The sequence below is a fragment of the Populus euphratica genome, unplaced genomic scaffold (assembly GCF_000495115.2).
Source record: "Populus euphratica unplaced genomic scaffold, PopEup_1.0 scaffold7.1, whole genome shotgun sequence".
Classification (NCBI taxonomy): Eukaryota; Viridiplantae; Streptophyta; class Magnoliopsida; order Malpighiales; family Salicaceae; genus Populus; species Populus euphratica.
Window position 1 is genome coordinate 399,486 of NW_011499871.1, and position 24,349 is coordinate 423,834.

A 24,349-nucleotide genomic window follows, 5' to 3' on the forward strand; every position below is an offset into this window, starting at 1 on the left:
AATGGGCCAATAAGTAATCTCTTAATGGGTATCTTAAAATTAAATACTAGTTAACGAAATCCTTATATTAAAAGGATTGACTCATTGTTTATTTTCTATATCATTAAACATGTAGGGTTAATCTCATAATTAAATGTATTGGTGTCTAAAAACCGAATGGAAAGAAACTTGATTAATTTAATACAAGAGAGTTGATGTTTAAGCGATGAACTTTACTTGTTACACTCGTTACCATTCCGTTATCTACAAACAGACTGATGTGGAAAACCATTTATAGAAGCCCATTTTGTCAAACAACCCCTTCTCGTTTGCACAGATTTTTCAAAACGATCACATCAAGATATGTTCGCCGTCCTTTCTCTAATTTAAAAATCTCCATATGGAGACAAAAGAATTAAATTATGTTGAAAAATTCAAAATCATAAATAAATAATTGCATTCTTTAGCTGTCGAAGCCAAGGACCTTGACCAAAACCTCTCCTCAAAGTGTATAAGAAGGTTATATAGCAAGCATCATCAAATAATGAAGTAAACATTGAGAGGAAGGGAAATGGAGTTGGATAGGTTGAGTGCGAGTTCAAAAGACGTTGAAGAAGATGATGACATCCTGCTCCCAGGGTTTCGATTCCATCCAACCGACGAAGAACTTGTAGGATTTTATCTTAAAAAGAAAGTAGAGAAGAAGCCTATCAGGATTGACCTCATCAAACACGTTGATGTCTACCAATATGAGCCATGGGATCTTCCAAGTATGCATGCTCTTGCACTTTTGCTCCTTTGTTCATCGATTCAAATATGTTATAATGTTAATATATGTAGTTAATTATAACTATGTGCATGAAATACAAAAATGTTTTCTAAACACCTTCAAAGTAATTAGTAGAACTATAATTTGCTTTTTTTTATCACAGAGATTTATATAAAATCTACTATATAAAACTAGGACGAATTATGAGGGAAAAAAAATTCTTTAATTAAGTTGTTCTTAATCCTATCAGGTTTACCATACCATTCTGTACAAGTGTTGCAGAAGACAAGAAATTCATGTCACTAAACTGCAAGAAAATTTCCTTCATCAATTTTATTTATTGCCTCTTTTTATTTTTCTGTACAGAAGAAGCAAGTTGTAGTGCTGGAGAAAGGGAGTGGTACTTCTTCTGTAGAAGAGGAAGAAAGTATAAGAACAGCATAAGACCTAATAGGGTCACAAGATCTGGATTTTGGAAAGCTACAGGCATTGACAAGCCAATATATTCTGTTGGGAAAATCCATTACTGCATTGGCCTGAAAAAATCTTTAGTTTATTACCGAGGAAGTGCTGGAAAAGGCACGAAAACAGACTGGATGATGCACGAATTTCGCCTTCCTGCTTGTAAAAATACTGCTAGCCTCAACAATCCTGAAGACTGTGATATTCACGAAGCTGTAAGATTCGTCCATTCTTGTATATATATATATTTTTTTTACTGAAAACTGGGATGCTTAGTCCATTCGGTTTTTGATAGTTTTTATTTCTGTTTCTAAATGTTACAGGAAGTTTGGACACTTTGTCGAATATTCCAGAGAGAAGCTCCCTTTAACAAAAAATACCTCTCTTCAAAACAACAGTGTGTTAGTACTGATTCAAGTGCTAGCCCTTGTGAATCAGACAATCGTAGGCATAACGATGAAAGCTTCGAAGTGTCAGCCAATAATAAGGTGATTGAAAGCCAAGCTACCAATGATCATTTCTATGGAAATAATAACCAGTCGTTTGCAGCCCAGATGAGCTTAACGAGTCAAGTTCCATTTACAACATCATATCTAAGCTTTTTGAATCAAATTAATGGAGACCAACTTTTTGGAGATGAGAACTGGGATGAGCTTAGACCAATGGTTGAGTTTGCTCTTGATCCTTCAGAGATATATTGTATTAGATAAATGGAGGGCAGATGATGTTGCCGGTATCTTTTTCTCTAGTAAAGAAAAGTACACCGTCTAAACGTGATGGGAATGGGGTAGCCTGGAATCCAAATAACAAATAGTTACTCACAAGAGGCTGTCAATGTATGAGGCTTCTTGTTTTATGCAACTATTCTACACGTGTAATTTCACTGACGTTTTCCCCGCCACCCCCTCTTTGCTACTTTTTTAACCAGGACATGCACCCCGGTTGAATTGGATTTTCATTAATAATTTTATTTTATTTAATTTTTGATATTTTATAAATTTAATTTTTGATTCATTCAAATTATTTTCGATTCAAACATGTTAAATATATAAATTGGACTAATTTTATGTGCATATTATAAATATTTATAAATTAAATTTATATATATTATTAATTTTCATGAGCTGTGAAACTCGAAAGTGATTAATGTTGAAAGGAATATTTACAACTTGAAGGAACCCTAACAATTAAAAAGATTTCAAAAGTTTTATATAATCTAAGTGTCTGAAGCACGAATTACAACGAAATGATCGAGCACCAGGACAAGGAGTAAGCTCCATCAACAATAACTTATGCTAGGATAATTATGCAACTAGATCATCTAAGCATTTGGTTATATCCAGCAACAGCTACATAAATCACTTCATAGAAGACTTATCCAATCCTACTCAAGAAATCATGAGGGACAAGAGTCACGAATTTCCCAAGAGTAGAGAATTCCATGCTAGGAATATATGAGGTATTGGAATCAACAAAAATAGCAACATAAAAACTAAGCTTCAAAGTTAGGTAAGTTTTGGTGTTTAAAATAATTGGTATAAGATTGGTGATGGATGTAAAAAGAAAGACAAAGGACAAAATAAAAGTTAAAATGGATATATTTTTGTTTTGTCACTATAAAAATATAAAGTTTGTTTAAGATGGGTCACGGATCGCAAAGCCTAAAGTCAACTTCACTTTAGATAATAATGCATAGTTACTTATCTACCAATGACTTAAAAGTTTGTATTTTCTTGATTAATATGCTTTGAAAATATCTACATTGGTGAATTTAAAGGATGAAAAATTATATAAAATGAAGAGTCATGATTACTATATATTTATGCAAACACTCATTCCATTTGTTTACCGATATTTATTGCTGAAGGGTTATAAGATACATTCGTGGAGATCAATTATTTTTTTAGAAATATATACTCTAACAAATTATATATCTAATACATGGAAAATTTTTAAATAAATATCATCTAAACAATCTATAAACTTAAGATGATATTCTCTCTATTTTTTTTACTCAATGGAGCATTTAACCATACATTTATAATTTGAGATAAAATTTTAAGGCCTTGTCTACTGCAGATAGATGTATCCATTCGAGAAGTTATAGATTGTACATGTATTCTAATTACAATTATATTATCTTTTTTGAAAATTAAAATATTTATTTAATTTCATGTAGATACTTATTCAAAATAAAAATAAAGGTTAAAAACATGATGCTTGTTGAGGTTTCAATATTCGAGATTTATATTATTGTGGAAATCTCAGTATTTATCTTGTATTATTTTGAACTTCACTTGAAAACAAAAATCAATCACATTCCAAGACACAATGACAGTGGAAAAGTGCATTTGAGCGAGAACTTGCTAATATTTTCTCATCCTATATGATCTTTACTAAAAAATACTGTGAGGAAAAGATACTTGATAAAAATCAAATCCAGACATATACATAATTATATGCTATTTAACTACGATGAATCAATACCTTTTATTTAGGAAGTACAATGTTAGCATGTTGTTATTTTTATATATTTTTTCTCTTGTACTTTTATAAACTTATAAATTGAAAAAAAATTCATACGCAACATCATCAATTTTTGCTTTTTCAAAATTCACATATAATTGAATCTTAAATTTTTCAATTATAAGATGAATAATTTTCTATGTAGTTTAGAACACATATAAGCATTACTTAATAATTCTTATTTCTCATAATATTTAATTTCATTGAACTTTTTTTTAACTGTTAATTATTGTAATCTTGTACTAAGTTTATCAATTGAAAGGGATTGTTAGTGATAGTTTGAATGCACTATGTTTAGGTTCTTAAAGAAAAGTTAAGTGCTATAACAGATATTTTATCAATGAATATATCTTTCATACTAAAAAATATAGTCAAGGTAGAATACAGACAATAATGGAGTTTGTGTTGAGGGATCAACTTCTAATGAGTTTGAAGTTGATTATTATGGAAAGTTGGAAGAGATGATTAAACTGCAATATTATAACGAGCTTAATAAAGTCTTTTTATTCAAATTTTATTGGTATGATACCACCGATAGAGAAATCAAAGTAAATTCTCATTATGGTTTGGTCGAAATTAATACAAAGGTTAAACTTCTTAGCATCGATAATATCTTTTTTTTTTTGCTAAGCAATACACATAAGCTTATTACATATACACTCTTTTATTTAGAAAGAATCATTCATTGGTTGATTAGTTATTCATAGTGAAATCAAACCTAGCGATCTTGTCCAAATTGTTCAGGAACAATGATCCTTATCTTATTGCCTTCATTCGTCCCTCACTAAAGAAGCATTAGTTGTAAATCGTTAATTGCTACCAATGAAAGGCTTATTTAGTAGCGTGATAAAAATTATTTTTAAAAGTTTTTTTTTGCTATATTTAAATGGTTTGGTCGAAAGGCTTGTTATTGATATGATACCACCGATAAAGAAATCAAAGTAGATCCTTATTATGATTTGATTGAAATTAATACAAAGGCTAACTTCATAACATCGATAATATCTTTATTTTTGCAAAGCAATGCATATAAGTTTGTTACATATACACTTTTTTATTTAGAAAAAATCATTCAATGATTGATTAATTATCTATAATGAAATCAAACCGATAAATCATGTCCAAATTGTTGGAGAACAACGATCCTCATCTTCTTGCTTTCACTCGTCCTTAGACTTGCAAATCATTAATTGCTACTAATAAAAGACTTGTTTAATAGTATGATAAAAATTATTTTTAAAAGTGTTTTTAGTTTAAAAATATATTAAAATAATTTTTTTAATTCTATTTTAATATTAATATATCTAAAAAATAAAAAAATATATGAAAAATAATTTTAAAACTAAATTTTTTTTTTTAAAAAAAAAAAAACACAATTGCAGTGGAATGTTAAACTTGCCGAAAACCTAGAAGTCGAGCGCTACTTGCAAGGAGGATGATTCGGGGAAATTACACGGATGTTATAATTTCCATGTGCCAAATTACAAAGAGACCTGATATATGTGCGGCTGCGGCTGCGGCTGCTGGCCTGCAAGAAGAAGCATAAAGAGAGTCCTCGTGCTTGAAAATTAAATTAAATTTTCTTTCTGACTCAGGCACTATCAAGTTACTTTACAAAATAAAAATAAATAAGGGGATAGGAAGGAAAATTCAGTCACTCATTTGCTTAGACAGAACAGTAGTAAACAAAAATCAGCTCCAAACAAAGCAAAACTAGGGCCAGCTCGGATAAAGGAAAATCTATAACCTAAAACCGTTGACAAACCCGGTTCTTCTCTGCTCCTTAATACAAGAAAATATTTGCTTAAAGCACTAATCTGTTATTCTCCAGAGTTTCATGCTTTCTTCGTCCAAGTTAGTGACTGCCTTCCTCTTTTTGGATAACTTGGCTGGATTCTGGAAACCATTTTGCTCCTCGGTAAATTGTCCAGCCAGCCATGCGAGCCCGTAATTCTTCCAAGCTCTCACCTTCCTTTGCTCTCTCCAGAACCTGAAAAATAGAGCATTGGTTATAAACGTTTGGATAATAAGCATGGTTTAGAAATTTTCTGGAACAAAATAGTCACCTGGACAAATGGGCTAAATAGCTGTCTGAGATCTTTCTCTGTTGCCTCAAAAGCTACATTTCTCACAAGCAGTTTTGTAGAAGTCTTATCCTTCCCAGCCTTTTTCACTGCATGTTCATCCTTCTGGGCATGGCAAAGTTGCAAAATAAGAGCATGGCCATCCAAAACAGTTCCCTGAACAGAAGACTGGTAAAATGAAGGTGAGCAAAAACAGCAGCAGATTTCAACAACTATACACAATGTCTGGATTTGTAATTACTTGTAGATCTCTGCAGATATACATTTGTAGCTGTTTCCACAGAATCAAACTCTATAAAGCCAAAACCCATTGAAACATTCTTCCGTTTTTTCATGTGCTTCTTTATCTGCATGTGAAATGAATGAAATGAAACCCAACATAAGAGTGATACAGAATATACAATACAGTTAAGGTTACAGTGATCTAGATTATTACCCTGACACTTTGGATTCTCCCTTCCTTCATGTGTTCACCGAAGTGCTTTTTCAAAATTTCATCAGCAATCTTGAAATTCGGGTTCTTGACAAACAAAGATCGCGACTGTAGCAAAACAGACAACAAACCAAAAAATGAAAAATAAAGAATGAAATTGGGAAACCACAGCTATAAAATCAATCTCTTATAATTCACAATCTTTTGTGGTATCATGTAATTCACAACCTTGCAGTAGTATAGTTCCAAAATTGAAGGAGATATCTATAACTTCAAAAAAAAGGAAAGAAGAAGAAGATAAGGAAACAAATGCAGAGGAGAAATGATATGTGTCTAACCTCAATTCTATCAGGATCAATATCCATTTCGGATATTTCTTCCAAGCTTTGCTCCAGTATCACCCTTTGGCATCATGTTCACCCACAGCTGAATCATTTTTTTCATCACTCTTGGAGATTGAACTTTGAATAAGAATATTGGCAGGAGTCCACTCCAAATATAATGGAACACCCCTGTTTGCTAAATTTTGTTAATTAAAGTATGTTTATTTTCAAATAATATTTTTAATATGTTAGCTCTGCATAATATATTTTTTACTTTTTATTTTATTCAAATAATATATATATATATAGTAAACATAACATGGTAAATATCTTGTGTGGTGAAATTAAGTATTTTGGTTTATATTTTTGTTTTGATTTTTTCAGTTTTATTTTTTGTTATCATTAATTATTTTTTTAATTTATTAGCATACATAATTCTCAATTTATTTCATTAGATATATGCATAAATATTTTTATTTACATTTAAAAAATATTCCAGCAACAAAAATACATAAAAAAACTTGCATATATATTTTTTTAATAGAAAGTAAAAATATATGACTCGCGATGGAGCACAATCACATTACCTATGAAGTATAAAGCTAAAAGGTGTGAGGAAAATATTGATTCCCCACACTCATGAACAATGTGGATTACAATAATAATCCGTAGTATTTTGTAATTTTATTTTTATTTCTTTTTGACCCATTTTTTCTCTAGTTATTGATTTTCTTTTAATTTAGTCCTTATATTATATGTTTATTGGAGTTTAGAATTGATAATTTATTTTAATTTATTTTTTATATGATTATTGCAATATCAGAAAAATATTTCAACTTTATGGTATAATCTATTTTTAAAAAAGTTTAGTTATATAAAAAAATAATTTTTAAAATACTAAGTTATTAAACTTTATGGTGTTAATGACCTTATTTGCAAGTTTGATGAGGTAACCCTAATTGTCTCAGCTTGCAGGTGTAGCGAAGTAACCAAGATCGATCTAATCTAGCATCATTTCAATAATTTTTTTAAAACATATCATGTTAAAGGTATTTTTAAAGTTATGTCATGTTTTTACCATTCATCAAAGTTGATTTTAAACTCATTAAATTGATTGATTTACTTTACATCAACTCTTGTATGATCTAATTGATAACTCAAGCTAGACAAAAAGCTGAGATGATATATTTCAAGATTAAATTGCTTAATTAAATTTAATAATATTTTTATGGGGTTATTAAGATTCAAATAAACATATTTTTTAAAGTTGATCGTCGATTTTTGAAGCATTTATTTTTATTATAAAATTAAATAAAAAAATTTACAAAAACAACAAAGATATCAAACCTATTGAAGTCCATGACCGAGATCATAAGGTAACCAAGATCGATCTAATCTGGTATCATCTTAATATTTTTTTTTAGATTTATATTTAAATATTTTTTAAAATTTATGTTATATTTTTATAGTTCATCCAATTTATCTTTAGACTCATTAATTTGATTGATTCATTTTGGGTCATCTCTTGTGTTATTTAATTGAAAATCCAAATTAGATAAGAAGCTAGATTAATAAATTTTAAAATTTATATGCTTAATTAGATTTAATAATAGTGCTAATGAAATTAGTATACTCCTAATATTTTTATTCTAATATCACTCAAGGCCAAATGCCGGAATCATATAAATTAATAAAAGCGTCAGAGCCTGGCGACCTTATAAGCCATTAGTGTGGCGCCATATACATAAACGAAAGGTACCAGGTCAAGTGGCCGGCACTGAACATTGAACCCAGGCTTCGAGCCTGGGTCTAAACTCCGTGTCTGGATCTTTTTCAGGTCTCGCAAATGGGCTTTGAGCCTATGAAATACTCCCTATTCACATTAAAGATCAGATAAGTAAAGGACCTAGAATTTACGACCACACCCAACTAGTTGGAAAGGTCGAGTCAAGCACTGACCTAGTTTTCTTTTAAAAATAAAAAATAAAAATGAGGGAGAGCTTGTAGCTTGCGGAGCTTGATCCTTCCTCCTGAAATAAAGACGCTTTATACTTCATTATATATATAGCTTTTTAAAAAGCACTGTATGCAAAGGACAATTTAATAGAGGTGGATGGAGAGTACAGGATTCAATTGTGGTTTTTTTAACCATTTAGCATGACTTCTTTCAATTGAGTCCCCAAGCTAAATCTTCAACAAATTCGGTAATTGGAGATTCTTCTTCCAAACATATAATAACATATTGCATTCGTCAGGCCATTCAAAGGGGATAGAATAACCTCTAATTTGAAGTGAAAGACTTGATTTTATCCAATTTAACGTAGAGGCTTAATTTGGAAAATATAAAACTAGAGGGACCAGATAAATGATTGTTAGCCCTCTACATTGCATAGCCAAACACTGAATCACTCCCGTAAAAAGGAAGATCAGCTCCTAGAGTCCTCAAACGACAAGTCGTCATCCTTGAAAATAACTACATGACAACTCGCTCGCATCACACAAGAACAAGGAAACAACGACAAAAAAGAAAGAAAGAAAAGAGTCAATGTCCTCCTCGTACTTGCCATCAGCATATTGCAAGTGAACAACTACAAAAAAAAAAAAAAAAAGGATAGAGAGAGGAGTCAATGGCTTCCTCGTACTTGCCGTCAGCATATCCTGCAACTCAGAGAAGATCATCTCAAACGTCAGACAACCCAATAATTTCCGGACCCCTTAATCCGGGTCTAGCTCCGGCTCCAAATCCAAGACCCTTATTTCAGTTTTAGCTTTCGGACTGTCTATACTCCTTGGTTTGCTTCAGTTACTACCTGCCACTCATTTTCGAGAACCATTTGACCCTTCCAGAAATTGGGTTCCTCTCCATTCTAATCTTTCTTCTCCAGTTAAGTTCATTCTATGCACTTTTTTGGTTCAAGCTCGAAACTTTATGGTGTTTGTGTAGTCAAGATTGATGTTGCATTGTATACACTCGTGGCTAATAGTTCTGTTTTTATTTATTTATTTATTTTTATGGTTATAGTTAAGATAGTTTGATACAAGAAATGGTGATGGAATTGGAGATGATGGAATGTTGCATGTTGTATCATGGATGGATTGTTTAGACCTTGGAGTTCTTGCAGTACTTGCAAATTCAACTCTGTCTAGCTCAAGGTTTGTTTGAACTCATCCTTGTATAATTTTGTTGAAAAAGAGATCAAAGCTAGCTACTTGGTTTCAAATTTTCAGCATTAGATGATAGATCCTTCTGCATGTTTATTGTTTGTACCTGTAATTTAAATTGGATATTGTGTACTAGAGTTATTGTTTTGTCTTTTCATTGGCTTATTCAATTGCTTGTTAATCTTTGTTGTTGGAGTTTGGATTTGTTGTAGAAGGCTTGTTCTATTTTGTTAAACTTTTTTCTCATTTCTCATTTCTTGTTGCTGATGATCAGCTATCCAGAACTGGTTTCATTTCATTTCTTTATCCCTGGAGGGGATGAAGACAAAGTGCCTTTCTATAAGTTGAAGGTCTTGTTTCCACATTCAAACCTTGAACTTCACGGGTAACACTATTACTATTATGTTTTCATGCTAAATAATACTTTTGGGGAGCACGTAATCTGTTTGTTTGTATTGATGTTGTTATGAAATAAGGTAGGCAGGAAGAGGTTGAAGAAATTGTGAGGATTGCCTTTTCTGATGAACAATATGCTAAACCCAGTTATGAGGAAATAGTACCGTTTATCATATCAACTGTGCACCAGTTCTTGAGCAAATTCATATACATTTCAGTGAATGTAATTATGAAGGTTAATTCTGTATGTTTAACAATTGCCTTTCTTTTTCTGTATTGCTGGTGTTTATAGAAGTTTTTTCCTGTTTTGTTATCTTTGGATGAAATGGGGAATTCTTTTGAAATTAGCAATGAGCAAAAATGAAGCTGTAGAAAACACTGAACTTATTGTAATACTATCTTAGGCAAGTGGCATCAGAATATATACTTTTCTCAGTCATAGGGTAATTCATGATATCTATATGTGGCAACAGACCATTTCTCCAGTCGATGTTTCTCCTGAAAGAGCAGTGTCATCAAGTTCCTTTACTTGTATTGCGGGCTAGAGTTGAAGAACTCATTGGAGTTGACTTGGATGATTATGCTATAGCAACTGCCGAAGACTGCTCTCAGAGGTTAAAAAATAATGTGAATTCTGATGTGTTGGATGCTATTCAGAGATCAGTTTCAAAGCCTTGGGTTTGAGACACGTTATGCAAAGGATACTTGTTTGCCAGACTTAAGTGTGCTCGTGATTAATGCAAGGAAATTAGACAAAGATATTGTTGAGACCGTCTAATGGTGGAGCAAAGCTCTGAATTTGAGAGAGAGGTTTCATATTCTCCTCTAATTGTGATTTTCTTTTCTTCTATTAGGAATCTGACATGGTACCAGTTGACAATTTTCTGTTTATAAGACTAGTGACTCGGAATATAATTCTATGGGCTTGATTTTTGGAGCAGTGTGTTTTAACAGTTGGAAATTGAATGTTTATCGATTTGTTATTATTTCATCATTTTGCCTAGTGGTTCTTCTTGGTTTGTCAAGGATATCACATCATCTGAAGTTAACAACAGCATGATTATCTACTACGATGGGCCCAAGACTAGTTGCATTGAATCCATCAGTGGAACTGCCTTGGAATACAGTGATGGCAATGTCTGGACTCAGTACCTTCCTTCAATCTCAGATCGAATCTTGGGCGGCTAAAATAGTACCTATACAACAATGCAGGGCATTGGATGAATTCGCTGGTGATGTATTATAAGGCACTTGATATTGCAAGTCAAATTAAACATGAAAATGCATATTTGTTTAGGTAATTTGAACATTTACTTATATTTTTTCTTTGCTCTGATGTAATTGATAAATATCCATTATGAATGGAAATGTTCTCTGCAGTAAAACCATTCTTTTGATTTAGAGGTCAGCCATTTTGTGAAGGAAATTGGTTACGAGCTTCCCTTGAGGATCATATGAGCATATTAGAAGCATAAAGTTCGTAGACTTTGGTTCTTATCGACTAGTATCTACTTCTGACATAAAGCAGTTGAAGATCATTTGAGATTAAAGATACTGTTAGTAGCACAGTATTGGTAGGTCTGACGTTTCTGAAAAAAATAAAACATGCACTTTTGATGGGATGAAATTCTTGTGTGTAGCTGGATCATTGTGCTCCTACATAGAATGATGCTCGGTTCACTAGAGAAAACTATTGTTTCTGGCGGTAGGCACCTGGTTGTTGTGTAATTACGTTGGATGATGCTTGAAGCAACATATGGAGTTTCCTTGAGGTCAAACAAAAAAAAATTAGGACAAAAAAAGGGACAGTTCAAGATACTCGTGTTGAACATTGTATATCCAGGAAAGGGAGCATAGAAGCGATGTGTTTAATGCAGTAAGCACTTTGGCTGGCTGCTTCTGGATTTGTGTTTGAATTCGAGGGATTGCTTGATTTGTACTTAGTAGTTCAATATTTTTCTGGAAAAAAAAAAAAGTAGCCGTTGGTTTCAATGTCCTTTTTTCAATTGTTTTTATTTCCCTTCACAAAGTTACCAAGTGTCTTCTATTCTCTAATCCTAGTCCGAATGGAATCCATTTCGTAGCCGGCAAGTGTAGCCGGCTATCAAATTATATTCTAATTGCATTAAAAACCCCATCTGTTCTACTGATTTTCTTAATTCTGCATCAGATTCTTCTACATCTTATGGTTGATGTTCACGTATCATATTGTAATCAGAGCCCAAACAATAGTGGCATTAAAATAATTCGTAGATATTTCTATAGGAATGGAAATGGAATGATAGAAAGCAATATTTTAACTCAAGGACACAAATAGCATGTACTGCCATTCTTCTACCTCCGGCACCGTTGACTACAATGTTAAGTTCTGTTTAATAATGCAGCAACCAAGAAAAGTGGGGATTTATGAATTTTTTAGTAGGTGATGATAAGATGAACACAGACATGTGAACGCTTGTACAGCTAATTCAGCATCTCAGATTTGAAGGAAAGTTTACAAGATTTGGCTCGCGGATCTAGAGGCAGTGCAGGGTGATATTAAATTAACTTGCATATAATTTCTGATAAAGAGGCTAGCTTAAATTTGCAGTAACCATGTGTTTTTCTTGGTTTTTCATCTTGTGTTGATCGATTTTGGAAATTTCTAAGGTGTGCATAAAGAAGTAAACATTTGTTATGTTCAGATGAGAGAGAGTTCTGAAGCATGTGCGAATTTCACCCAGTCAAAGGTCTGCATGCTCCAAGAAAGTACAAAATATAGCATTGTTATTGTCTTTCTCAGAAAAGATTAGTGATGGTGAAAGGTTGAGAATTGAGAAAATGAAGAATCTCAATAAACAAAGAAAGGAATTATTTTAAAATGTTGACATTTCCAATATGACGTGGGCTGTTTTTGGCACCCACTGTTTCATGTCGAGTTCTATCCAAGGTAGATGAAGACAAACTACACTCACTCAGCTATTAAAATCATCAGGGTTTGTCTTGAAAATTCTGGTTTTGGTGAAATGATAGAGCAAGTTACGATTTCTTATCGTTGAAGGTTTTTTTTTTCCTTCCTTTTTCTATATCATACTGAATTAACAGAAATTTATGTGGTGAGAACGATGCAAGGATCATCTAGGAGAACAAAGGGGAAGGTAAGATGGAGCAAACTGTATTCATTTTCGTGCTTTCGACCACACACATCCGATCCTGATTCTGTTCAGGAGCTCATCGGTCAGCCAGGATTTTCTCGGGTGGTTTTCTGCAATGAACCTCAAGTGCACAAGAGAAAACCTTACAAGTACACAAACAACTCGGTATCCACAAAAAAGTACACTGCTGTCACTTTTCTACCCAAAGCACTTTTCGAGCAGTTCCGGAGAGTTGCCAATTTGTATTTTCTTTTGACAGCAGCATTGTCCGTCACTCCTTTCTCTCCTGTTAAACCTGTAAGTTTGATTGCTCCGTTGGTATTTGTGGTGGGGATCAGCATGCTCAAAGAGGCTGTTGAGGATTGGTATAGGTTTTTGCAGGTAACTTCTTGCAAAACATAGCATGAATTCTGATTTTTCTCCTCATATCATTTGAAAACTTTTGTCACCCATTAATTATTAATTATTCACTTTATTTTCCATCATCTTTACATTTCAGAATTTGATTATATTTTTACTTTAAAGTGAAATTTAGATGGATTTTCTTGCTATGGTTATGTTACCATTAATTCTGTGCAGGACTTGAATGTGAACGCTCGAACAGTAAAGGCTCATGCAGGAAATGGCTTATTTGTGGATAAATTATGGAGAGAGATTTCTGTAGGAGATGTTGTTAAGGTTAACAAGGATGAATACTTTTCGAGCGATCTTCTCTTGCTATCGTCCAGCTATGAAGATGGTGTTTGTTATGTGGAGACTATGAACCTTGATGGAGAAACGAATCTGAAAATCAAGAGATGTTTAGAGGTCACACTTGATTTGAATGAGGATGCAAAATTCAGTGAATTCAAAGCCACCATCCGTGGCGAGGATCCCAATCCAAGCCTTTACACCTTTGTGGGGAATTTAGAGTTTGAGAATAAAATATACCCCTTGAGCCCTTCTCAGCTACTTCTAAGAGATTCAAAGCTTCGAAACAGTGATTATGTTTATGGAGCAGTGATCTTTAGCGGGCATGATACGAAAGTAGTAAGGAATTCCACCATGTCACCATCTAAAAGAAGCAGGGTTGAGAAAAAGATGGATAAAGTCATCTACCTTCTTTTCTCTATGCTTCTTCTGATCTCACTAGTGACTTCCATCGGGTCTGCTGTGGTCATAAAATCAGATATGAGTCAATGGTGGTACCTTAGTTTGGAAGATTCTGATCCACTCTTCGATCCATCAAATCCTTTAAGATCAGGTTTTCTTCAGTTCATAAGGGCTCTAATATTGTATGGTTACTTGATTCCCATTTCTCTGTATGTCTCCATTGAAATTGTCAAGGTTCTACAAGCTAAGTTCATTAACAAGGATAAAAAAATGTATGATGAAGCAACCTGTAAGTCTGTCCAGGCTCGAACTTCAAATTTGAATGAAGAACTTGGTCAAGTAGAAATCATTCTGACAGATAAAACAGGAACTTTGACTTGTAATCAGATGGAGTTTAGGAAATGCTCGATTGCTGGAATTTCGTATGGGGGTAACATAAATGAAGTTGATATTGCAGCTTCAAAGCGAATGAATACTGACATTGAGGCATATCGATCTAGTATCGACCAATCTGACACAACAAGTCAGAGCCTTGAAATGTCTGAGTTTTCCGTGGCTGATATTATCACTCAACAGGCTATTCTTAGGGGTCAAGAAAATGCAGATAATTTGAATGCTAGAAACTCAAGACTCTCTGATGTGAGGAAAGAATCATTTATCAAGGTCATCAAGGGTTTCAACTTCAGGGATGACAGGTTAATGAACAACCAGTGGATTTACAGGTCTGACTTGTTTGATATGACAATGTTCTTCAGAGTCATGGCTCTATGTCACACAGGTATACCCGTTGAAGATGGCCAAACTGATAAGCTTAAATATGAAGCAGAGTCCCCAGAAGAAGTTGCTTTTTTGATTGCTTCACAAGAATTTGGATTCCAATTTTTCCAGCGGACACAATCCCTAATGACCCTCAAAGAGCTTGATCCTTACTCCGGGAAGCAGGTGAAGAGGTATGCCCGCCCCCGAACACCCCCCCATGTCAAAAAGCGTTAAGCTAATGTCGTGGTTTATGTTCAGGGAGTACAAGCTGTTGAATTTGTTGGAGTTCAGTAGTTCTCGTAAAAGAATGTCTGTAATAGTAAGAGATGAAGATGGTAAAATCTATCTTCTCTGCAAAGGGGCAGATAGGTAAGTCGCCCACTCACTCATTCCATTGTTTGAATCCAGTTCTGTACAACAGTGAATGAATTCCACTTAAGTCATTCTGTTTTCATTTTTCAACATTTTTTTTCCAGCATCATCTTCGATAGGCTTGCAGATAATGGTGGGGCATACCAAGAAGCAACAACCTCACACCTTTCAAATTATGCAGAAGATGGATTTCGGACTCTAGCATTTGCTTACCGAGTACTTGAGCTGGCTGCGTACGAACGGTGGAACTCAATATTTATGCAGGCAAAGACTACAGTAGGTCCTGAAAGAGAAGAATTACTGGAGCATGCAACTGAAATGATAGAAAAAGAACTAATTTTATTAGGAGTTGCTGCTGTTGAAGACAAGTTACAGAAAGGGGTTAGCATTTTCTCTTTCTGAGCGAGTACATGCATGTGTGGGATTGAAAGTAGAGAGTCTGTTTTATGGAACTGATGCATCTTTCTTGACTTATGTATCAGGTTGTAGAATGCATAGATAAACTTGCTCAAGCAGGGATGAAAATATGGCTGCTCACTGGTGACAAGAAGGAAACTGCAATAAACATTGGGTAAGGTTTGTGATTTGTGAACTTGAAAGATACAAGTCCAGTCGGAAAAGACAAGAAATGTGGACTGCCTCACTAAAGCGCTCTTTTTTCTTCATGTCTTCTCTTCTGTTCTGCAGATTTTCTTGCAGCTTGCTTCGGCAGGACATGAAACAGTTCCATGTATGTTTGAGCAAAGAAACCGAGTCTAAAAACCAACTGAAGGTGACAATTTCAAAGAGTGACGTCATTAGCGCACCATTTGAAAACTGATAATTTAGTGGAAAAGATAACAGAATGGTTACGCAAACCCCAAATACACTTAATGATGGACTGTTGTTTCCTTACTGTGAATTTGATTGGTAATTACAGATTTTCTTAGCTAGTAATAGATTGCATTCTCCTATTTTTTTCAGGCTATGAAAGAGGAGATTTTGCACCAGATTGAAAGCTCATACCAAGCGATGTGCCAAGATAGCAATAATTATTCACCCTTTGCTTTGGTAGTGGATGGAAGAGCTCTTGAAATTGCTTTGAAATCTGATGTGAGGGACCAGTTCTTACAGTTAGCTGTTAATTGTGCTTCTGTTATATGCTGCCGAGTATCTCCAAAACAGAAAGCTTTGGTAGGTTTTGCATCTTTTGAATACACTGATCACTGATATATGTAGAATTGACACAATTTGGATGGACTACAAACAAGATTTGACTCAAGTCCACTTTGTTTCTAGTTTTTTTTCTTTTTACTGGACAAGTTCTATTAATTTTTCCTCCAACTGGTTCGAGTAAGAAATCCCTAGGATTTCTTAAACATCTTTAGATTAACTTCAATGACTGGCATTTTCGAAATATTAGTTGCTCACAGACATTGGCATATCCAGATTACTCGAAATATTAGTTGCTCACAGACATTGGCATATCCAGATTACTCGAAATATTAGTTGCTCACAGACATTGGCATATCCAGATTACTCGAAATATTAGTTGCTCACAGACATTGGCATATCCAGATTACTCGATTGGTGAAGGAGTATGCTGGTAAGACAACCTTGGCTATTGGGGATGGGGCAAATGATGTTGGTATGATTCAAGAAGCTGATATTGGAGTTGGAATCAGTGGAATGGAAGGGATGCAAGTAAGCCTCGCAATTCATTGCAGGAAAACTTTTCTCGCATCCTCTTGTCATTTTAAGCCGAATATTACGTTTCATATCTCCGTCATTGCTTGCAGGCAGTCATGGCTAGTGACTTCTCATTGCCTCAGTTCCGATTTCTGGAGAGATTACTCATAGTCCATGGGCATTGGTGTTACAAGAGAATCTCTAAGATGGTGAGTTTCTATTTCTACCATATGTTAATTTACTATCTACATGTTAAGGCTGCATCTCTTCCTTTGGACTCAAACATCCATCCTCCTGCTTTAGGTTCTATACTTTGTATACAAGAACATTGCTTTCGGCCTCACTCTATTCTACTACGAAATATTCACAAATTTCTCTGGGGATTCCTTATATGATGATTGGTATATGGTAATGTTCAATGTCCTTTTGACATCATTGCCAGTTATATCACTTGGAGTCTTTGAGCAGGACGTTTCGTCAGATGTATGCCTCCAGGTAATGCTCAAGCAAGAGAACCTACATTTCCCTATAAACAAGAGAGAAGGAAGACTTCTAATGCATTTACATTTTCTATCAAATGAAACAGTTTCCATCCCTTTACAGACAAGGGCAGAGGAACATAATTTTTTCTTGGAGCCGTATTGTTGGTTGGATACTGAATGGCACAGCTGCTGCCTCAGTCGTATTCCTTGCAAACATGTTCATATTCTCTCCTGCTGCATTCAGACAAGAAGGAAATGTAGCAGACATCACACATTTTGGTGCCATTCTGTACACATGTATAATATGGACTGTCAACTGCCAAATTGCTCTCATCATCACTCACTTCACTTGGATCCAACATCTTTTCATCTGGGGCAGCATCCTGTTATGGTACATTTTTGCAGTCGCCTACGGTGCACTCCCTCCCGACTACTCTCGACGAGGATTCAACATCATCACAGAATCGATGGGATCCACACCTATGTACTGGATTGCTACATTTCTTGTTATAGTTGTTGCATTGCTTCCATACTTCACACACATTGCCTTTCAAAGACTGCTCTATCCGATGGACGATCACATAATCCAAGAAATGAAACACTGCAAGAAAGATGTTACAGAAAATCAGATGTGGCTGAGAGAACAACGAAACTCGCAGAGTAGCACTCAGGTTGGATTTTCAGCAAGGGTCGATGCAAGAATTCGGTCATTCAAAGAAGGGTTGAGCCTAAAGAGGATATCAATCTATAAGTCTGTGACAAACACTCCTTTCTATAAATCATGGACAAGCAGTCCATTATTTTCTTAAGTTGGCTGAAGAATGTATTCTTTTTGTTCTTCTTTTAAAAAAATAATTATAATTCATTCATAGATTTACCTTGTAAGCTAGGTTCACACCTCTCGATACCTCAATGACAAATTTACGTTTGTATATGCGTTTATTCTAATTGCTTGAATTGGGCGAACTATGCATATGGTCCTCTAAGTTTCAGATTTTGATCACATTGACCATTGTACCACAATTTTGGGTATTGCCAACCCTCAGTAATTCCAATTTGTGATCACACATGGTCTTCCTGTGCATTCATGCTATACCTAGATTGCTGCCGTATACAAAACTTTTAATAATATAACTAGCAAGTTGCTTGCGTGTTACAGCGATACCATAGTTTTAAAATCTAGTTCCATCTTGTTGGTTAACTTAGAATCTAATTAATTTAGGGCTAAAACTAGCCTAAGTTTGTAAAAATATAAGAGCAGTTAAAAACGTGATTGGCCTAACGAGTTGATTCGGTAATCCAACAAGACTTGGTAAAAAATTTATTTATAATTTATTAACTTTTTTATATTTTTTTTCAAAACAATATCGTTTTGATTTATAAAAAAATTGAGGTTAACTCGAGTAATTCGGTCAAAACCTGTGACCTAGGTCTTGGGTCGGATAGATCATCAGGCTGGATTTAAAAACACTATGAAAAACATTTCAATAGTGATTTAAATGTCATGTTAATTTTTGTGTTGTAAAAGTATTTTAGAAAAAAAATTTAAAAAAAATTATTTTTTTATTTGTTTCAAATTAATATTTTTTTTTTAGTGTTTTCAAATCATTTTAATATGTTGATGTTAAAAATAATTTTTAAAAAAATAAAAAAATATTTTAATATATTTTAAAGTAAAAAACACTTTAAAAAACAATCATTATCACTCTTAAATGCCCCTAAATCTAGCCACCTAAATCTAGCCAAGCTTTACATGTTAATATAGTAATTGTTTATTATGTAAGAGCTGATTTAGTATTACTCAGCCAACCTGGCAGGTGTAATCAAGAATCGATCAACAAAAGCTTAGTTTGATTTTTTTTAAAAATTTAAAAACAACATTAATTTAATTTTTTATAAAATAAAATATATATTAAAATAATGATATTTTAAATTAAAAAAAAACTAAATAAAAAGAAAAAGAAGATTGAGTAGTTGAAGGGTGAAATCAAAAAAATATTTAATTGAAAAGGAGATAAAAAAATTAATTTAATCAACCCGGGTTAATCTATCAGATCTGTAATCTAGATCATGAGATCTGGATAATATCTAGAAAGCAAATAAAAAAAAAGAAATTAAAGAAAAAATCAATATTAAAAAGATGATAAGAAAAAAAAAACTTTATTCAACTTAAGTTAACCTGTTAAACTTATTATATAAGTTATGAGATAGAAATATATTTATAAAAAAAATTATAAATCTCCACTTCTAATAAATTTAATATTAAAAATTAAAATCAAAAGAAAAATTAAATTAAATTCGTGAGACCAATATATAATTCAATAAAAATATTTTTAAAAAATATGAAATATAATTTTTAAAATAACATAATAGTGAAGTATTAAATTGAAAAAAAAGGCTAATAAAAAATTGATTTATTGAATTATATATATATATATATATATATGTATGTATGTACTATTTTAATAAATAATATTTTGTAAAGGTGATAAAATTATTTTTAGCGAGTATGTGTTAAATATCATTATTGTAGATCCTCCGACAAAACAGGACCACGTGGAAGTTAAATGAAAAAGAAAAGAATCCAAAGCAAGGATGCATTTCTTCTAGCATAACTTGCAAGTAATTAAGAGGTTGAAAAGACACCAAAGATTTGTTCTGGAATTGAGCGCTCATAGTTTCTTTAGCCTTAAAATTTTATCACCTTTTTCTTTCTAATTTAAAATTTGGGTTTAACTCCTTTGTCTCGAAGGTGTTAAGGAAAAAAAATATATATATCCTGTAAAAGCATCATCAACGCATGAGCCAAATGAAAAGCTAAATATTAAAAAATATATTTTTAGCTTTTACTTTTTTATTTCTTCACTCCGACATAGCACCCAAATAAATAATTATTTTGGCTACTTGTTCATTGGCTAGCCATTTCTACATTTCTATGTAAAAAAAAAAAAAATATTGGCTAACAACTATTTTTATAACCTTTAGCTAATAACTCTTCTTTTTCTTTAAATGCAAGAGGAATTTTTTTTAAATGCATGAGGAACGAACTTGTAGATTTTAAAATTTTATATTTTGCCTCATCTTTCTCTCAAATTTAGAAAAAAAAAGAATCAATTATTCTTCAGTTAATTGATAACATCGATTATGTTAATTAGCTGAAATTAAAAGGTATGTTTATTTAAAAACTTTTTTTAATTTCTTTTTTATATCTCTTGATTTTTTAGACCTTTTGTTGTTAATTTAATATTTGTAATGATTTTTATTTCTTTATTATTTTATGTTTTTAATATGGGTTAAGGAAGACAAGTTTTATTTATGTTGTTATCTTTGATAAAATTGAGAGGAATTAATAATGGTAGTTGATATTGATAAAAAGATACAGTGATATATTTAAAATTTATTTTTGATTATCTGTTTTAATTTGAGATCAATTATATTTTGTCTTGTTGAAAATCCAATTAAACTAACATATCAATTCTCTTTTAGTTCTAAAAAATGGTCAAATTGTTATGTTAGAACAAGTAGTATGCAAGGCTTATTATTAATTCACATGTATGGAAACTACAAAATTGTTGGACATTGAATGTGAGCTTCTTTTACACTCTCTTATAAGGTTTTAACTTGAGTTTTTTTTTTAATGTAGATGGATTCAAATTTTCCAAGCTCTTTTACCAGCTTTCTTATGAGTGAGTCAGAAGATATTCTCTTTCAATTAAGTGATTCTAATCAATTAATTGATGACTTAACATACTCGAATTTAAATGTTTATTCTGCAAAAAACTCATAAAGAAGTAAAAATTTCTTACCAAAGAAAGATTGTTTACTTGTTTTTGCATGACTAAATATAAGCAAGGATCCAATTACAGGAGTTGAACAACAAACAAAACAGTTTTGGGCTCGCGTATATGCTTACTTTGTAGAGAATGGAGGAAACTTGAATAATCGTTCTCAAATAAGCATCTCAAGTAGATGGCAAGAAATAATTAGAGAAGTCGGTAAATTTGTTAGATTTGTTACTCAAATTAAAATCGTCAGCAAAGTGAAATGATTGAATAATCAAAAGTAATTTTAATATTCATTTCTATGTTAAATTGTTTAACACATATTTTAATATTATTTAATTTATTTATTTTTTTACCAGATTAATGATGCTCGGTAAATGTATGCTTCTTGTGTTGGCAAACGATTTCAACTAGAACATTGTTGGGTTATCTTAAGAAAAGAACCTGAATGACAATTTGAATGTGCAAGTCAACATTAAAGGTCAAATAAGAAACAAAAAAGTCATGTCCATGCAAGTCCAACTTCATTAACTCCATCTACCCCTGATTCTGTTAGTTTAGGAGAAGATGGTGAACCATTGATTTATCAAGATAGACCAATCAATCAGAAGGCTACAAAGAAACGACTTAAACGTAGACAAGGAAAAGATAAAGTTGGGGAGGTAACTGTAATAAATTTCTTACAACAATTCAGGGATACTCTCGTTAAAATTGAGGATCAGAAGAAATAAGACAGGAAAATTATGTTAGAGCAACAAACTATGTTGATTCAATAAAGTCAAGAGAAACAAGAATTGAACAAGATTGAGAAAAAAGAACAAATTATAAAAATAAATTTTTCTAATTTGGATCCAATTTCTGCAGCGTTTTTAAAATAGAAAGTTAGAAATTATGCAAAAGAAGGGTTTTAATTTTTAATTAACTTGATTGATTTATTGTAATGTAATGTATTTTTAATTAAATACGTAGAAAATTCTTGGTTATTTTAAATATATTGTTATGAAATTGATATCAATTTATAATACTTTTTGAAGTTCCTCTAACACTTGACAATAATAAGTAGAATTAATTAACTTAAAAAATAACAACCATAATGGAAAAAAAAACATAAAAAACTTGAAAATTATGATAACATAAGAAGTTTAAATCTAAAGATTATACTTGTTACCATATTGTTCCCACAAATATTCAATCAAATCTTCTTGTAGTTGAAAGCTAGTTGCTTTATCCCTAATTCGATTATGAGTTTGAAAAAAATCATGTAGTTATGATATTTTATCATGTGACACTGATATAAAGGAATTGACTTCATGTTCATGGTCAAATCCAAGATTCATTGCTCCTTCATCCTTAATAATCATATTATGCAAGCTTTCATAATATAAAGCAAGCATTTCTTCATCTCAGTATCGAACAAGGCCATGTACAATTGCAAAACGAGATTGGAGCACCCCAAATGCTCGCTCCATATCTTTTCTTGCAGACTCCTACTTACTTGGAAAATATTTTCTCTTTGCTCCTACTGGTTTTGGGATTGTCTTAACAAAAGTTGACCAATTATGATAAATCTCATCTGCTAAATAGTATCCTATTGTATATTCATGCCCATTAATTATATAATTGACAGGAGCAGTACAACCTTCAGCAAGTATAACAAAGATAGGTGATCAATCAAGAACATTAATATCATTTAATGATCCAGACATTCCAAAAAAAACATGTCATATCCAAAGATCTTGTGAAGTCATCGCCTCTAGAATTATAATTGGTCCACGAAAATGACCAGTATACATCTCATGTCATGCAATTGGGCATTTCTCTCATTTTCAATGCATACAATCAATGCTCCCTAACCCCCCTGAAAATCCACGCTGCTTTTCAATTGATAATAATCGACAAATATCGGCCTTATTTGGTGTCCTTAGATACCAATTACCAAAAACTTATACAATTGTTTTAACGAAAACTTTAAGACATTCTATCGCAGTGGTTTCTTCAATATGAAAATATTCATCAGTAAGATTTGCAGGAATACCATATGTAAGTATTCTATGAGCTGCAGTTACCTTTTGAAGGCAAGATAAACCAAAAACACCAAGACTATCTGTCCTTTGTTTGAAACATGGATTATTTTTCAAATTGTAAAATCTTAGAATGTTGGCGGTAACTTTTTTAAAATTTAAAATTTAAAAATTTAAAATGTTGGCGATTATTTTTTGAAAATTTAAAATTTTAAAATTTAAAATATTTACTTTTTAAAAATTAAATTTTCAAATTTGAAAATTTAATATTGGCTGTCATTTTTTCAAAGATTATTCGATTCTTTTTCAACAACCACAACAATCGCAACTTGAAAAGCAAACACAAGAGTGTTATCATCAAAATCAAAAGCATTATAAAAATTAAAATTAGAATGATTCATGATGAATTTTAATGAAATATAATAATAACATAAAATATATTAAAATATAATTGACTTTTCTAAATAATTTTTTATTATTAAAATATATATATTAAAAAAAATTATATTTATATTATTTAAAAAGCTATTTTCTCCATTTAGCTCTTTAATAAAGGGAAATGCTCTAAGAAAAAATTTAAAATTTAAAAATTTAAAATGTTGGCGATTATTTTTTGAAAATTTAAAATTTTAAAATTTAAAATATTTACTTTTTAAAAATTAAATTTTCAACAATAACACATAAAACTTAAAATTAAAAATATTTATATAAATAAATTTTAAATTATATCTTTTAACTTTCATATTACTTCATTAATTTTAAATTACTCATATTAATTATATAATTAAAACATCATAATTATATTACATATAAAATATCTAAATTAGTTATATAATTATATTAAAATTGATTTAACATAAAATATATTAAAATATAATTGACTTTTCTAAATAATTTTTTATTAT

General features: G+C 31.9%; 3 protein-coding genes across 5 annotated transcripts; all 3 read left to right on the forward strand.

Moving 5' to 3' along the window:
* Positions 1-510: 510 nt before the first annotated feature.
* Positions 511-2,093, forward strand: LOC105127231 (transcription factor JUNGBRUNNEN 1-like). Of its 2 annotated transcripts, none has more exons than XM_011028445.1 (3): positions 511-749; positions 1,115-1,425; positions 1,534-2,093. In XM_011028445.1, exons 1-3 carry the CDS (start codon positions 551-553, stop codon positions 1,918-1,920), a joined length of 897 nt encoding a protein of 298 aa, XP_011026747.1. In that variant the 5' UTR covers positions 511-550; the 3' UTR covers positions 1,921-2,093. The 2 variants fall into 2 exon arrangements, with proteins under 2 accessions (XP_011026747.1, XP_011026748.1); XM_011028446.1 differs by having other exon boundaries at positions 1,118-1,425.
* A 7,110-nt stretch (positions 2,094-9,203) lies between these two features.
* On the forward strand, positions 9,204-11,535 carry LOC105127407 (uncharacterized). The gene is made up of 6 exons (XM_011028681.1): positions 9,204-9,262; positions 9,380-9,476; positions 9,608-9,729; positions 10,013-10,123; positions 10,219-10,369; positions 10,675-11,535. The coding sequence occupies exons 1-6, from the start codon at positions 9,204-9,206 to the stop codon at positions 10,816-10,818; spliced, it is 684 nt and encodes a 227-aa protein (XP_011026983.1). The 3' UTR covers positions 10,819-11,535.
* Positions 11,536-12,862: 1,327 nt separating this feature from the next.
* Positions 12,863-18,570, forward strand: LOC105127232 (putative phospholipid-transporting ATPase 4). 2 transcript variants are annotated; one of them, XM_011028447.1, is made up of 11 exons: positions 12,863-13,649; positions 13,848-15,310; positions 15,378-15,488; positions 15,596-15,872; positions 15,974-16,062; positions 16,179-16,263; positions 16,455-16,664; positions 17,049-17,174; positions 17,270-17,368; positions 17,463-17,654; positions 17,746-18,570. In XM_011028447.1, the coding sequence occupies exons 1-11, from the start codon at positions 13,239-13,241 to the stop codon at positions 18,448-18,450; spliced, it is 3,768 nt and encodes a 1,255-aa protein (XP_011026749.1). In that variant the 5' UTR covers positions 12,863-13,238; the 3' UTR covers positions 18,451-18,570. The 2 variants fall into 2 exon arrangements, with proteins under 2 accessions (XP_011026749.1, XP_011026750.1); XM_011028448.1 differs by lacking the exons at positions 17,049-17,174; positions 17,270-17,368; positions 17,463-17,654; positions 17,746-18,570 and having other exon boundaries at positions 16,179-16,338; positions 16,455-16,485.
* The last annotated feature ends 5,779 nt before the right edge of the window (positions 18,571-24,349 follow it).

What these genes read in the sequence shown, in the direction of transcription:
- LOC105127231 (XM_011028445.1), top strand. Translation starts at nt 551, where the DNA reads ATGGAGTTGGATAGGTTGAGTGCGAGTTCAAAAGACGTTGAAGAAGAT. An exon ending in TGAGCCATGGGATCTTCCAA is followed by an intron (nt 750 to 1,114) that starts GTATGCATGCTC and finishes TTTTCTGTACAG; the next exon opens with AAGAAGCAAGTTGTAGTGCT. An exon ending in ACTGTGATATTCACGAAGCT is followed by an intron (nt 1,426 to 1,533) that starts GTAAGATTCGTC and finishes TAAATGTTACAG; the next exon opens with GAAGTTTGGACACTTTGTCG.
- LOC105127407 (XM_011028681.1), top strand. Translation starts at nt 9,204, where the DNA reads ATGGCTTCCTCGTACTTGCCGTCAGCATATCCTGCAACTCAGAGAAGA. An exon ending in CAGAGAAGATCATCTCAAAC is followed by an intron (nt 9,263 to 9,379) that starts GTCAGACAACCC and finishes GGTTTGCTTCAG; the next exon opens with TTACTACCTGCCACTCATTT. An exon ending in CAGTGAATGTAATTATGAAG is followed by an intron (nt 10,370 to 10,674) that starts GTTAATTCTGTA and finishes CTTGTATTGCGG; the next exon opens with GCTAGAGTTGAAGAACTCAT.
- LOC105127232 (XM_011028447.1), top strand. Translation starts at nt 13,239, where the DNA reads ATGCAAGGATCATCTAGGAGAACAAAGGGGAAGGTAAGATGGAGCAAA. An exon ending in CTCTGCAAAGGGGCAGATAG is followed by an intron (nt 15,489 to 15,595) that starts GTAAGTCGCCCA and finishes TTTTTTTTCCAG; the next exon opens with CATCATCTTCGATAGGCTTG. An exon ending in AGTCTAAAAACCAACTGAAG is followed by an intron (nt 16,264 to 16,454) that starts GTGACAATTTCA and finishes TATTTTTTTCAG; the next exon opens with GCTATGAAAGAGGAGATTTT.